This window comes from Microcaecilia unicolor, chromosome 11, assembly GCF_901765095.1.
Source record: "Microcaecilia unicolor chromosome 11, aMicUni1.1, whole genome shotgun sequence".
Taxonomy (NCBI): Eukaryota; Metazoa; Chordata; class Amphibia; order Gymnophiona; family Siphonopidae; genus Microcaecilia; species Microcaecilia unicolor.
Window position 1 is genome coordinate 47,504,929 of NC_044041.1, and position 16,607 is coordinate 47,521,535.

General features: G+C 39.7%; 1 protein-coding gene across 1 annotated transcript in view; it reads right to left on the reverse strand.

The window, feature by feature from the left end:
* The window catches only part of RIMBP2 (RIMS binding protein 2), a 592,869-nt gene that overhangs the window by 80,510 nt on the left and 495,752 nt on the right, over window positions 1-16,607 (reverse strand). The window contains exons 20-22 of the mRNA XM_030219259.1: window positions 14,433-14,591; window positions 11,564-12,304; window positions 347-464 (exon numbers count right to left, since the gene is read on the reverse strand). Coding sequence (XP_030075119.1) covers window positions 347-464; window positions 11,564-12,304; window positions 14,433-14,591 — 1,018 coding nt within the window. The remainder of the gene's footprint in view (window positions 1-346; window positions 465-11,563; window positions 12,305-14,432; window positions 14,592-16,607) is intronic.

Sequence of the window (16,607 nt, forward strand, 5' to 3'; positions counted from 1 at the left end):
AAATTACAGGATATCCAAAGAGAATATACATGAGATCCTTCACATACTTTGGAGAACTCACATACACAAGTTCATCTCATGAATATTCGCTGTGGATATCTTCAACACTCAACTGGATAGGTTTGGGATCCACTGTGTTAAGCTATTTATTTGTCTGTTGTGAGCATTAAGACCTGGAACTAATCTGGAGACTAACCTTTCTGCAGCTATATTCCAACATCTACAAGTATTGTTTTTCATCTTACCTAGCAGGTGCAAAGTTAGTTTTGGTATCTTTTACTTTGAGGCAAGAATCACCAGCTCTGTGGTAGCAAAGAACAAAAATGCATCAATCACATCAACTAACCAATAGAAGGAACTGTGATTGGCCTGGGCCTCTGTGGTACTAAAGTGCCATGAGATACTCTTCGAGCTGGGTGATCCACCCTTTCAGTTCGTCCAGTAGCCGATGGATTTCCTAAAAGCTGAAAAGAAACAAGGCAAGAGTTAATAACTACTCTGCAAACAAATTCAAACGAGTAATGGTAAAATCCATTAAAGTCGGAAGCACAAGCTCTAAAGGAAACTAAACTTAGCTTTTAACTGAAAGGTTAGCTGAAAGGGATGGTGGATTACCATGAGTGCTGTTTTTCTTTTGAGCTACCAACTCTGTAAAATGAAGCTGCTCTATGCTTCCACCATACCACAGGCCATTGAAAGAAACAGTCTACCTTGTAAAATAAAAAAATAATAATAATAATAATGGCACAGCTTATTGCTCAACCTCAAACATCTTTGATATATGAATAAAACTTTTCATCCTTGGCCACTTATTTTCAGGAAGGATTGTAGTCCTCTCTGGTCCTTCTAATCAAACTTTTAATTGGAAGAAGTCAAATGCCTTAGAAGGGGAGACAGAAAAACCAGGACTGCACTATAATTAAACAGAGAACTTGAAAAAAGACTACACAACCTATCCAGTCTGCCCATCCACACTAATCGCTCAGCTCTACAATCCCTTCCTCTTCCTCAGAGATCTTCTGTGCCAAGTGTGCAGCTTTGGGTCTCATCAAAGGGATGTCTACTTGTAGAGCATGGAGCCATGAAATCTGGAAGATGCACATCCCAATCCCACTTCTCTCACTGGTATACCTTTGATCAAGGTACTTACACTCCTTGCTGTGCTCCCCTTCTTGCCCCCAACAGATGTGCCGGTAGCATCCTTTAAAAATTTTCTAGGACTAATAATATTGTTTGAGCAGTGGATCTTCAATAACCTGTAATAATATATCCCAGTGCTAAAGTACCAATCTATGTCTTATTACCTAATAGAATGGACCTTCAGAAGATGGTCGATTCACTGTAATTACTTCCAACAGTGAAGGTACATCAAAGTTCGTCATTGGTCCAATATCCATTATTTCAAGTGTAACTTATATATATATATATTTTATCTCAGCACTATTTAATGTATATTCTCAACAAAACATCTTTTCTTATTAAAAGGCACACTCATCTTAAAGTTGTCCTTCCTTAGCATTATTGTTAGGTAACCAGCTGCTGACATGAAACATGTATCATGTTTCGATTATCCTGCATCAGGGAGCTGGTCACCTTTTAGTCCAAAACCTGTTCATCTTCTCTCACAGCTTACAAATGGCGGTTGCATTTTTCATGCATTTATATCCTGTCAACTGACCTTCAGCAACCAATCAACAAGACCCTGTCTTTTAAGAAGGTTTTAAAATCAATATCATCCATTCTATCTCCACATTTAAGCCACATGGGGTCACAGAATTCAATGTATAAATCTACCACTGTTCCTTGTAGTTTAAAAAATACTAAAGAGTATTTTAGACAGTAAAATATTTTGTGACTTGAGAAGACTTGAAATAGTTTCCATGTAAACTTACAGCAGCTTTTAATTCTTAGACGTGTTTTGTTTGGAAGTTTTACTGTCCGTCAGGTTACCAAGTTTCTATTAAATTTTAATACTCTGTCCTAGCAGTGGGCTCATTAAATTATGTCATGTAAACCAAAGAAGGAAAGCAATTGGCAGCTGAAATTGCAGTTCACACCAGCCAGACCATTTTGTACAATTGGATAAAAAACGATACCATTTTATCAATAAAAGAGCAGAAGGCTGTTTTACCTAAAATGGATATTAAGCTGCAATAGGAATAAAAGTCTTCGGGGCCCTTTTTCTGAAGTGCAGCAAGTTTTTGCTCTTATTGCCCCAGATTCTATACATGGTGCTCAAAGTTGCGAACCTAACTTTGGGCGCTCTTCGAAGATGCGCACGTAAATAAATTGGATAATGAGCTCTGAAGTCTGAACCAACAATAACTGGGTGTGAACAACTAATTATTGATGTTGCTCTGCACTCATTAAAATTTTCATATGCATTAGGACGCACGCTATTCTATAAGAAATGGCACTTATCTCAAAAGGGGGTGTGGCCATGGGCATGTTGAGAGCATTCCAAAATGTTGCACGAGGAATTGCAGAATAATGCCTAACTTTGCCACTGGAATTTACACCAGGTTTCACCAGGCATAAGTCCGGTGCCCAGAAGTTAGGCGCGGGATTTGCACTAAATGCTAGGTGCGTGGCCTTGATAGAATAGCACTTAGCACTGAATTTTTTCAGCACTATTTATTGAATTCCCTCCACTGTGCTTTAACAGCAAAAATGAATGTGCGGTGAGCACTGCTCCCTCTAAGCTGAGCAAGTATCCTCCAACTGCATTACTACCAGTAGGGGGTGGTGCTTCAAGTTTCAAGTTTATTTCGATTTACTAATCTGCCAGTCAGAAATACCATCTAGGCGGCTTACAATGTTTTCAAAATATAAAGAAAGTGACTGTGTGTACACACAGACAGACAACACAGAGTGAGGTGCATGTGGTTAAGAAGGGAGGAATTCCATATATTTAAGAAAAAGAGAGGGAGGGACGAAACATTGGATACGCTCTAGTTCTTTTCGAAACACAACGGGTGCTCTACTAAGGAAAAACAAAATAACTAACTAAAGGCATCCTTAAATAGGTACGTCTTAATGTCAGATTTAAAAGTTGCTAAGGAGGTCTGACATACAGCGTGTGGCAGAGATAGGTGCAGTGACGCATCGCATACGATATCTCTGTTAACAATTAACGTAGAGAGTCATCTGATTTACAAGGTATTTTGCATGAAGAATTAATAGACCCCTGACGCAGGCCTTGTCGGCCGAAACACGTCACGTGTCGGGTTGTTTTATTGATTTGAATAAAGACCTTGTTTAGAAAGACACCAACTGTGAGAGGACTTTCATTGGATCCACTGTTTGTTCGTTTGTCTTTGGTTCTCCTGTGGAGAGATCACCTTCTGTAGGTGTTTGCTTAACAGGTAGAAGATTCCATAAATATGGTCCTTGTACTGAGGAAATGGAGGCACGAGTGTGTTCATGTTGAAGCTGTTTGTAGGTTGGAACAATGAGCAAATTTTGATCTGGAGCGTGCATGCAGCAGTATAGGGGAGCAGCAAACGATAGAGATAAAGGGGTTCTGTTGAGGCAAATGTTTTGTAAACCATGAGAAGTAGTTTATACGTGATACGGTGAGAAACTGGAAGCCAGTGGAAATTTTTCAAGAGGGGAGCGATATGATCAAATGACTTTGCACTGTGTATTAAACGAACAGCAGTATTTTGGACAATTTGTAGAAGACGTTGATCTCTGATTCGAAGACCTTTATAGAGACAGTTACAGTAATCGATTTGAGATATGACTAGCGAATGTACTAAGATAATCAAAGCAGAAGGATTTAAGAGTGATCGAACAGAGCGGATTAATCGTAGTCGAAATAGTGAGTGCTTCCTACCTGTCCTACTTGAGATCTGAATTCAAGTTTGGTATCTATAAGCACTCCTAGAATATGTGTGACCGACTCTTGTGATACTGGAGTATTACAAAGGGAAATTGATAGTTGAGGACTTGGAGTAATGTGGTTTGTAAACAGTAATAGCTTAGGCTTGTCAGGGTTTAGAATTAAAAAGTTTTCCTGGAGCCAAGTTGTTATTTTTAAAAGATTTTCATTGATATTAGTAATAACTGTGGGACTAAAGTGATCAATTGCATTTTCAATCTCTAGGAACAGGTAGGTTCCCTGGAGTCCTGCAGAGCTTGCCTGTCTCTCACTATTGATAGTGAAACAGCGCCCCTCACTGGCAGGACTGAAGGTGGAGGACTCCTGCTCAGCTTAGGAGGAACAGTGGTAATAAGTGCCAAGACTGCACGCTGTCATAGGCCTGTTCAGAATATTTGCTACAATTACCATACAGAAATGTTCTTCATTCCATGCTATTTGCAATTAGCACGGGTGCACTTACCAACTTCCCTGGAGATGGTTAAGTGCATCCTGCTAACTGCACAAGTGAAAGCAGTAGTGAATACTGTGCTCTAAGGCGGTTTAATTCTATAAGGAGCCACCTAAAGCTAGGTGTCAGCATTCTGGTTATTTACACATGCATGAGAATATACATGCATGCAAATGACAATGCGGCTTATGCACATTTCTGTAAGGGGTCTTTTACAAAGGTGTGGTAGCGTTTTTAGCGCACACTAAAAATTAGCATGAGCTAACCATGTAGATGCCCATAATATTCCTATGGGCATCTACATGGTTAGCGCTAGCAAATAGTGCATACTTTGCAAGTAAGTGTTCATATGGTTGGAGTGTGGACAGGGTGCACATTGCTGCACTTACCTCCAGATTCTATATATGGTGCCCAAATTTGGATGCACAGCTGAGATGTGCGTGCAAATTAATTGGTTAACGAACTAACCATCAATAATTGGGTGCCAACAACTAATTATTGATGAAAATTGGCATCCATTAAATTTTATGCGCATATTTTATCCCTCCTCTCCCCTGGTTTCCCTGTTCCTTTCGTTCCTTCCCCATCCTCTCCATTATTTACTAGTAAAAAAGCCCCGTTTCTGATGCAAATGAAACGGGGCTAGCAAGGTTTTCTTCAGAGTGTGCATGTGGGAGTGTGTGTCCCTGCCCTCTCTCCCTCCCCCTCCCAGTCCAGTCCTTCAGTGTTAAGTTTCCTGCTGTTCTGTGTTTTTGTTACAGAGAGAGTGAGGGCATCTCTCTCCCCTCCCCCCTCTTGAGTCCTTCACTGTGTGAGATTTCGTGCTGTGCTGTTTTCCTTCACTCATGGGGAAACCGGATATCTCTGGCGCTTCACACTTCCGGCTGGAGGCTTCATAGAACGTTGGTCTTGCCTTTTATATATATAGATTATGTAGGTTTAATGTTGTATTAGCTTAATTTACTGCATTGGCGTCCGCCTCTGCGGTGCGATGTAAGCCACATTGAGCCTGACACAGTTGGGAAAATGTGGGGTATAAATGAGATAATAAATAAATAAATAAATCTAGCTATGCGCTGTTCTATAAGGCAGGGTACCTAACTCCCATATTGGTATCCCAAAAGCGGGTGTGGCCATGGGCGTGGCATAGGCCTGTTCTGAAAAACTGCATGCATAGTTTTAGAAAACTGGCTCAGTGTGCCTAACTCGGGCACCAGCATTTACACCAGGATTCAGCAGGCATAAGTCTAGCACCCAAAGTTAGTCACGGGAATTAATGCTAAGCACTACTGTATAAAGAGTATGCACTTTTTATAGAATAGCACTTAGCACTGATTCTTTTTTCAGCTCCCGTTTTTGATTGCTATTTATAGAATCCCTCCCATACCCCGGATTCTATATAGCGCACCTAGCATTCTGCGCTGGAATTTAAGAATATTCCATAACAGCGTATGTAACTTAATTAGCTTAATAAGCTAATCAATGTTGATAACAGCAACTAACAAGCAATAATGAGCACTAATTGGGAATAATTAGAATTTATGAGCACAATTTGCTAAGAATATTCTGTAATGAACTACATCTAAATTTTAATGCACGCAGTTCAAAAGGGTCATGGTTATGGATGGGGAAATGGGCATTTCATGGGTATTCCAAAATTTACACATGTAGTTATAGAATATGGCCCAGTGAGCATAGTTTTATTTTTATTTGTTACATTTGTACCCCACATTTTCCCACCTATTTGCAGGCTCAATGTGGCTTACATAGTACCATAGAAGCGTTTGCCAATTCGGTTGATAGCAGATATAAAGTTATATTGTGGTCCGATGAGGTAGGTGTGGATCAGTCATCATGGGGTCGAAGGAAGTGAAGATTATAAATTGTCCAGTACGATCATTAGTTATGCTGTGTTGCTGGGTGCTGGGATTTATGTTGGATCGGTCGGATAGGCCTTTTTGAAGAGGTGAGTTTTGAGTGATTTCCTGAAGTTTAAGTGGTCATGGATTGTTCTCACAGCATTTGGGAGTCCATTCCATAGTTGTGCGCTTATGTAGGAGAAACTGGATGCGTAAATTGTTTTGTATCTTAGTCCTTTACAGTTTGGATAATGTAGGTTTAGGTATGATCGTGATGATCTGATTCTGTTTCTGGTTGGTAAATCTATTAGGTCTGTCATGTATCCTGGTACTACGCTGTAGATAATTTTGTGTACCAAAGTGTAGATTTTGAAGATGATCCTTTCTTTGATTGGGAGCCAATGGAACTTTTCTCGTAGGGGTTTAGCACTTTCGAATTGTGTTTTACCTTATATCAATCTTGCTGCTGTATTTTGGGCGGTCTGGAGTTTTTTTGTGAGTTGTACTTTACATCCCGCGTATATTCCGTTACAGTAATCTGCATGGCTTAGGACCATTGATTGTATTAGGTTTCGAAACGTTTCCCTCGGGAAGAAAGGTTTTATTCGTTTGAGCTTCCACATTGCATAGAAGCATATTCTACATACCGCATCTAAATCCAGGTGCCGCTTATAGAATATGTTTAGCCAGTAAAGTTTATCACACGGATTTTTAGGTGCCTTATATAGAATCTGGCCCATAACGTATAAAATAGTATAAGTTACACGCATATCTCCCAAAGCTAGGTGCAAACATTTTCAGCAGCTCTATGGCTGGCATAAGTGTTCAGACCTAAACATGTATCCACACATATACCAAGTTTTGCTAGTATTCTAGAAAGTAGGTGCCTATTTCCATTTATAGAATAGGCTTCAAATAGACATTCAAATAGAATTTTCTTCCACCTGCAAAGTGCAGTCAACACCCTTAACCTGCACAGTTCTCAGCCCCTAATACTGCATGCAGTTATCACAGGACTTAGTACTTGCTAATTGTCACACAAGCATGCATTAAGGACTAGATTCTATATACAGTGCCTAACAAATCAGTGCCAAAACCCCCTCTCTTAAGCGGTATTCTAAAAGCTGTGCCTAAAGTTCAGCATGGATAGAATTAACGCTTACGTGGAGAGGTTGCACAAAACTTTTGGCACTGCCAACTGTACCAATAAAAACGTGGTGCAAATATCCGCACCTAAATTTATGCGCAGAGCACTGTTATTCTATAATTACGTATGTAACTCAAAACCACGCCCAAATACACCCTGAAACACCCAAGGCCCTCCAATTTCCACGCCCCTTTTTTCAGGCAGCACCTAAATTTACACGTGTAAGTCCCAATTAAATCTAATTAGTGCCAATAATTCCTTGTTAAAAAGCCAATTATTGGCACTAATTGGCTCATTATTCTATTAAATTGTGCACACAAATTGGGAACGTGTCTAAATTTGAGTGTTCAATTTTTGGCAACTTTTATATAATCAGGGGGTAACTGCACATGTTAATTCACATTAACTGCTTAGTGCACGTTAGTAAAAGGGGCCCCTTAAACTCTTGAATTCTCTTACCAGCTAGAGCGCTGCTTATTTTTTAAATAGGGGAGAAGAGGGACATGCCCCTTTTTATCCCCTTACCAGCCCCTGCTACTTTTGCCCCGTCCTTAATTGACTTTGCTTCATTTGCTCATGTCATGTGACTGGTCTCAGGCTTGGAGGAGGACGTCCACAGAGGCGTACCCTCAGCAAATTGGCTGGCTAGTGGCGGCATTACTGTAGGAGTAGGTGGATACTTGCCACTCCAACCTGTGAACACCCGGAGACATCTCTTGTTTTGAAATGAGAAAAAATATGCAACTGTTCAGAATAAATACAGAAATATACCACTTTGGGAGAGATTTGATAGGTTTTCATTTTTAATAGATGTATGGGAAGGTAATGCTGTACAGGGAACTATAGACTAGTTAGTAAATTAATAGAAACACTATTAAAACAGAGGATATTTCAGGATCCAAGGCAGCATGGTTTTACAAGAAGTAAGCTCCTGTCAGACGAATCAGATCAACTTTGTTCACTGGGTGATCAGAGTTTTGTGTGGGGAGAATGCTGGATGTGGTGTACCTAGATTTCATCAAGGCTTTTGATACTGTTCCACATAGACAACTTATAAATAAACACCCTTGGTATGGACCCTAAAGAGACGGACTGGGTTAGAAACTGGTTGAGTAAGAAGCATCAAAGGGTATTGGTAAATGGAGTTTTATCCTGAGGAAATGAGCATCACTAGTGGTAAGCAACAAGGATCAGTCCTTGGGCCAGTTCTTGTCAACATTTTTGTAAGCAATATTGCAGAAAGGCTGTTGGGAACAACTTGCTTCTATGTGGATGATACCAAAATTTGCAATAGGGTTGACACTATGGAAGGTGTGGGTTATTTGAGGGAAGATCTAGCAAAACTAGAGGAATGGTCTAGAGTATAGCAGCTAAGATTTAAGTCTAAAAAATGCAGGGTCATGTATTTGGGCTGTAAAGACCCAAGGGAGCAGTACAAGAATAGTAGTTTCTGGGGTGATCGTATATGATGACCTGAAGGTGGCCAAACAGGTAGATGAAGTGATGGTAAAACTTAGAAGAATGCTTGAGTGCAATAAAGAGAGGACTGGCCATAAGAAAAAATGAGGTGATAGCATCTCTGTATGAGTCTGTAGTGAGACCTCATTTGGAGTACTTTGGGCAGTTTTGGAGCTCACACCCGCAAAATGATATAAACAGGATGGAGTCTTCATCATAAAGCATACAGGGACAAGAAGCGTAGACAGGTTCAAGGCGCCGAGGGAGCGGCGAGTGGACTTCCAATGGCGCCGGCACATGTTTTAAAAATGATGGATCGTGTAAATATTAGGCACTGGCACTATCGGAAGTCTGTTTGGGGGAGCGGCCACTCCCATGGTACCCCCCCCCCCCCCCCAGCTACGATACTGACAGGGACATATTCTGGAGGAAAGGTGGAAACGGAAACATATGACAGACATTTAAATACCTTCAAGCTATATTAATGGAATGGAGGCGGACCTCTTTCTATAGAAAGAAGCCTCTGGAACAAGAGGATCACAGAATGAGGTAGAGAATAGACTTAGGACCAATCTAAGGAAATATGACTTCATATAGTGGGTGATAAATGCATGGAAGCCTCCCAGTGGAAGTGATGGCGATGAGGACAGTATTTGAATTCAAGATAGTATGGGACAAGCAAAGAGGATCTCTAAGAGAGAGGAAAGTATTTTAAAGTTTCTTAGTTGGTATGGATTAACAGACTGGATAGGCTGTGTGGTTATCTGATGTCATTTTCTCTGTTTCTATGTACGACCCACTTCCTGGAGATATTCAACTGAATGTCATTTTCTTCTCATAATCCAACAGAAGTATTTGGCTAGATTCAGCATTTTTCTTGACTCTGTACATAATAGAAATTGGGAGGAGGGAAGGGACGTGCTTCATAAATCAGAAAACATTTCCTCTCTCTGAAGATATAAACCGCATGCACTTCCTCATGATAAAACTTAAAAAATGAACACCCAGCTCGTTCTTAAAGGAAAGATGGGCCACCAGATGTGATGCATGGAACTATTCTATATTTTATTTAATTATTAGCTTTATAAACCACCTTTATGAAGAAATTCACCCAAGGTGGTGTACAACAGGTATATGACTATTTCCCAATGAGAAAAGGCACCATCGGAATTCCTATCCAGGTACAGTGAGATCAACATAATGCAAGGAAGAAGTAGAAAGGAGATTATAATGCAATATTTTGGAACATCTACTTTCATCTGATTTAAAGCCCACATTTCTTATGTCTCCCACTCAGATTCCATAGTGTATTTGGCTTCTTGCTCAACAGAGACTTCTAGATTGCTTAAGGACGCAGGGCCACCAGCAACCTTTTTCTAATTTTCCATTCTGCCATTACCTGATTATTTCGGCATAGACACCCATGACAGCACGCAATATCATGAAATAATTACTTGTGCCAAGGGATATCACTACAATTATGACAAGGGCAATTACCTCACAGTCATTTTTTCTATAGCCTGCAAACTAATGTACAAAGAGGCACTCACAGCAAAGTTTCACTTTGAAAGCTTGGGCTAGAGCTCACACAGCAGGTATGATGTATGATCCCAAACATATGCATGGGGATTTCAAAATAAAATCCTCACCTATACCTGCCAACACCCCTCCTCAGCTCCGGCCACTTTTCAGTTTGTTTAGAAGTGCATATGGCACACGTACCTTTTAGATATCTTCAAGCGTGACCCAATCCAGCCTGCATCCTTTTAGCAGGGTATGGGAGGGAAATATTCAACACCATTTTTACACTCAGATCATTGAATAACCACTATTGAACTTTTTAGTCTCTATGCTAGGAAGATTCCAATAGGTTTTAATTGTCATCTCATGCTTGCTGAATCTGACCACTCAACTAGTAAAAACTTAACATTTTCCAATTGGTTATTTGGCCTACGAGAACAACCTGATTGACTAATTTTATTATGCTGTTAAAACTGTGATCAGTGACGTCAGCCAGATGAAAAATGTTTGAGTTAGGTCCTCATTGTGTTACTCCGGCTAAAATGGAACCAATTCAGGTGGGCTTCGTTTAATTTAGGAGAACTTTTTGGCTTCTGCTCACCAATTAAATCTGCTTCTAGAATGCTTGGGTCAGCTGCAAATGTTCCCTGGACAGATTTCCGATGTCTTGTTCAGCCCTGGTTTTTACTGGAGTGCATTAAAGAGTCACTTGATTTGGAGACTTTTAAGCTAATCCTTTGCCCTACATCTGAGGAGGTTAAACCAGCTGTGGGAATTTGTGCTTGATCCAAATCAGTCTATAAGAAAATAAACATTTCCAGCTAGAACGACTTTAATAAAAAAAGATGATCCAGGGGACTCTATGTTTTTTTTTACCTAATAAAACATTCTGAAATAAATTACACTCTTCAGAAGCACACTGCATGCAAAGAAAAACAAAATTTTAGGTAATTGTTCAGCTAACCCTTAATTAAAATTTAGATTCAGTTGTCCTTTAATGAAAGCAGCAGCTGTTGTATATTTTGGCTTTATTTTTCTGTGGGACATTCGTTACTACAACTAAAAGCAAATTAAAGTGATTTCAGCATGGTACAAAGCCTGTGATGCAACAGAGATTCATAAATCAAAAAGGAATGAGAGTATCAGCAGAGAGATCCCAAAGATGGACAGCCAAAAACAAAAGAAAGAAAGAAAATGGATTGATTTGGCAAGCAGATGGTAGAAGGAAGCTTTATTTCACACACCAAAGATTCTTCTGTGTCTCTGTGGGTTGACTTTGGAAGTGGAACAGATGCCCTACAGTCATTCACTTTTAAGTCTGTCTTCCAGCCAGCCTGAATTTCCTCATTATTTAAATGATCTTTTCTATGACATTTTTGGGCCTCTTGCTTCTCGTGTTTGGGGTTGGCATAGTTTCTGTTGTCTATGGTGTCAATGGACAAATCGCCAAAATCTTCTTCAACACTGCTTTGCCTGGTTAAGGTTCTCCTACGGCTCAGCAATTGTTTGGTGCTTTTCTTGCATGAGCAGCTACTGAACCCTGGGCAGCAGCTTTGTGCAGGCTTTGCGGAAACCAAGTTAGCAGTGTTTCTGAAATTGAGTCGAGACTCTTCTTCTTCACTCCCACAGTCTAAGCCACTGTCTGGACTTCTTGTGAGATTTCTACTTTGTTTGCTTCCTCTCTCTTCAGATGTAAAGTCCTCCAGACTTAGATCTGTTCCCCCCAACCTGTGCTTTGCGGAATACCAAGGACACTGGTGACGGCCATCTTGACTGTAGGTCCTGGGCACTCTAGTGTCTCTAGTTATTGTGCCTTTCATCTTAGAAGACACGCCTACACCCCCCTTTTGTAACAGTTCAGAGTATTCACCGTCTTCCTCGGCAACTTCGGGAATACTGAAAAGTTTTTTACTGTGATGCTGCTGTTGAGAAAATTCAGGCTGTTCCATAAAAGCCGCTTCAGTGGTTTTATTCTTACAGCACTCCTTAACAGTATGTGATGTTAATAACAGGCAGGGTTATAAAGAGTATGTGATAAAATAAAAATGGGGGGGAAGAGGGAAGGAAAGAAAAATAAAGACAGAATTAGTTTTAGAGGCAATGGCAAACTTAAGGCATGCAGTTTATTCCGTGAAGGGAAGATGTCATGCTCAGAATGGGAATCTGTGAAAATAAAGACATGATTAGGAAGTTGACAACGCGAGAGGTTCAATACAAACAAGAGTGAGCTTGGTATATTGATGCTCTAGTAAGATCCATGCAGTCAAAACAAAGAAAGAAATACTGCATCCACATACAGCCATGGTGAGAGTTGAGTTACAATTTGGGAGGACTGTTCTAGGATTCAACTTGAAGTCAATACTTTAGATCATCGGTTGCTAATTTTATTAATTTGAGTTTCTGTTCTACTGTGGAACACAGCTCGGATTTCCATTCATGTAATTTTCCTTGTTCTGACTTTAATAACATCTTACACATTCTAGCTGAGAAATCAACTTAACAGTGCTTAGCAAAATATTATAAGCTTTCATGTTCTAACCCAGCGATTCCCAATCTTTGTGTGCCCGTGAACCCATGACTGTGGCCAAATAAAATTGTGTAATCCCCTGGAGGTACAGAATAACGATGTACCTATAGAGAGTCCACATAGGTCAAGACGCTAAACTTAGGTTTTCTGACCCCTTTAGGGGTCCCGACTCATAGTTTGGGAAGCTCTGTTCCTACCATATCTGACATATAATATCGAATTAATAAATATCTGTCTAGCTATGTATCTGGAGCTGTGTCTGTTGGTATTGACAATCTGTAATTCATCCATATACAGCCATTCACATACATATGAGACTTGGGCATATAATTTTTCTTCTTAGCTAACCCCATTCCCCATCTCCCATCCCCCATCCATATCTATCATATATATACCAGAAACACTGTACAATTCCTCAGACTGATTTACTGCCATGACTTGCATAGAGGAAGAAAATGTGTTGCCAGAATAGTTTGACTTGCACCTCTCATAGATAATCCACTTGTGACTGATTTACAGATTACAACCCTGTAACAAAGAGGAAGGCTACAAGATTATGCAGCTCATGTTCTTATGTTGCATACCATCCAAGACTAACTTAGATATATATGTTCATTAGACAAGGGGATTTTGGATATAATATATCTTTTTTTAAAATTGCAGCTCAATGAAAGTTGTATTCAGGTAAATCAGTATTTTCCTGTCCCCAGAAGAGGGCTTACAATCTAAATTCATGCCAAAAATAATAGAAGGTGAAGTGACTTGCCAGGACTACAAAGAGCAGAAGTGGGATTTGAACTCTGGCTTCCTTGGTTCTCAATCCATTACTCTAACCATTAGACTACTCCTCCACTCCAAGTTGTCACCCCAATCCTTGTCAGCCTAATTAGTTTGTGTCTCTGGAAAAATCCAGCTTCTAATTATTGCTCTTCATTCTACTTACAATTGACAGTCCCCACTGTATTTGTTTTCTACCTATTTTTCAGTCTTTGTAACAATTTTCTCTAAAGTCTTATCCAGTTATGTTTCAGTAAGCAAAAGTGGAAGGATACACACACATTTGGGGTCGTATGAGTGTTCTGCAGCTGTATGTACCAGCTGATCATCAGCTGCTGATTTAGAGCTAACAAGATTACATCTAAACTGCAGTCTTTTTGAACTCGTGGTATCCTTCCTATTTTAACAATACGAAATAGTTTTGCTAAATTAACTTCACATATAGAACACCTGTAGAAGACTTACGCAAGACTGAGATTTCAGTTTGCTCTTGTGCTTTCTGCATGTTCTCAAAACATGTTTCTCTTTGAACCCCATTGTAGTGGGAGTTTATTTAGCAGATCGGAAGAGAAGTCTCCTTCTGATAAGAGATTGAGCACTGGGTAAGTGCATTGAAAAAGACTCTAAATTGTGGGAGTCCTTACAAAAATGGGAAGATGGCCTTACTCTGCTCCGCATCTATATATTTGAAAAGTTCTATTGATATAAGAAGCAAAAACAATTAACCAAAAACCCTGTACTCCATAAATAGGAGGAGGAACATGGCACCATTGTCTAAACCCTGCTGAGCCTGTTAGAGGTACTCTTACCTTAAGCGTGTTATGAGAAGTTACACTAACTCGCCTTCTTCCTGCATCCTCCAGCTGCATCTCTGAATACAGCTCTTCCTCATCTTCCTCCATGATGTCGGACAAGTCCGAGCCCCTACTGCTCTCTGTATGGTACTCCTCACCATGGCAGCAGTGTGACTGTTTACAACATAACACAACACAACTTTATGTACTGTCTTTCAGACAAACATATATCCCAAAACAATAGTCACAGAATCACAGATAAAAAAAATGTAGAACAGTAAAAATGTTATACAAAACACCAAGGGGACAATTCTATAACTTGGCAACAAGATGAAAGTGGGGCACACTTAGGGGTATATTCTATAGGTAGCTCCTAAAAATCAGCACCAAAAATTTAACGTGCTTACTGTGATTCAATAAAGAGTTTGCATCATTTATAGAATCACTCTAAGGCATAAACCGCGCCTAACTAAGTTGCCTGCAATTAGGCCTGCTTTGAGAAGGCTTAAATGCTGACGCCTACAGCTAGGTGCAGTTTGGCCATTTTCTATATCAACATGTATAACATTTGGGAATGTCCCCAGAAATGCCCCTAAATATGTATGCACGTTAGGATTTATACACATTTCGTTATAGAATACGACAAGCGCGTAAATCCTAATTATTGCCAATTAGTACTGATAATTGGTTGTTATCACCAATTATCAGCACTGATTGGCTCATTATTCAATTACGTTATGCACCTTAAATTGGGTGCAGGCCCAATTTAACCCATGTAATTCTTAGCACTATATATATAGGGAGAGAGAGAGAGAAATTGGCCCTTAATGCCAATTCTATAATGACTTCAAGCCTCACCTGAGCTGTTATAGAATACTAGCACAAAACCACATTGGTATGCCAAAATTTAGGTGTGCCCACTTATGACAGGCCCATGTACCACCCATGTGTACGCCCCTTTGCAGTTATGTGCTAAGCAAATTTGGCATGTACACAATAGAATAGCACCTAGCACTTACACTCATAATGGCACCTCTGACATGTGTAAGTGCTATTACTGTATAATATTTTAGGCACCAAGTTATAGAATGAGGGGGAAAGACACTTGAGCAATGAAATTACAATTAGGACTCATTGACAATGGGAAAGGGAGCTCTGGCAGACAGGGATTGCGCGCATGATCATTCCAAACATGGTATGAAAGGTCTTCTGCAAGAGTAGCAGAATAAGAAAGACAGAAAATCAGCAGAACGGCGGGATGGCTGGTCCTGGGTAGACACAATAGGATGACTGATGCAATGGAAAGGTTAAATAGCAGTCTAGATTTTCAGAATACTGATTTTTTTTTGTGGGGAGGGGGGGAGGAGTGATTCTGCATTAGCGAATCTCAGTAATATCTGGACTGAGAAATTTCACTACATTCTATTGTACATTTAACAAGCAGTTCAGGGATACCAATATTCACTCACATGCACACATCTTCAAGTGTGATTATAAGATGCTCTCTATTTTTGAAAAAAGTATATTTCCTCACTTTCGAGGGACAAATAAAGTATTTCACAGCTTTCTAGCTTGCTTCATTTTACAGTGTTGACTTGGCTGCATATTTAAATATGATGATGGTGGATTTTGCAATTCTTCGGTGAAGCTACCAAGTATAATCAAAAATTGCCAGAGTTCTCTGTCCTGTCCTTATGTAAATCACATTAATAACCTGCATCTTATTTTAGAATTAGTGATGGTCTTGACATCTTCTGGACTTAAAAAGTGTTGGTCATCCTACTTTCCGAAAAAGTCTGATATCTACAAAATGTTCACACTAAAAGTACTAAAACGATACAACCTTCTCAATATATTATTTAATGATTACTTAGAACAACCAACCAAGAGAAAACAAGTATGTTTAGGTGTCTGACATAATAGGGCACCTAGGAAAAGATGGGAAGCAGGCACCTACGTCAAGCCTATTCTATTGTATAAAAAGTAGGTGCAATACATTTATAGCACGATCGCTTACACCAGCCCTATAACTGGTATAAAATGCCTGCACCTATAAATGATGGAATACTATAATTTATCTATGTATATACATGCTCTGCCCATTTTCCCTCCAAGCACTGCAAATATTACATGCCATCAAAAATGGCACATACTTTTCTGCTAGTTGGGATTTATGAGAACACTTATGTG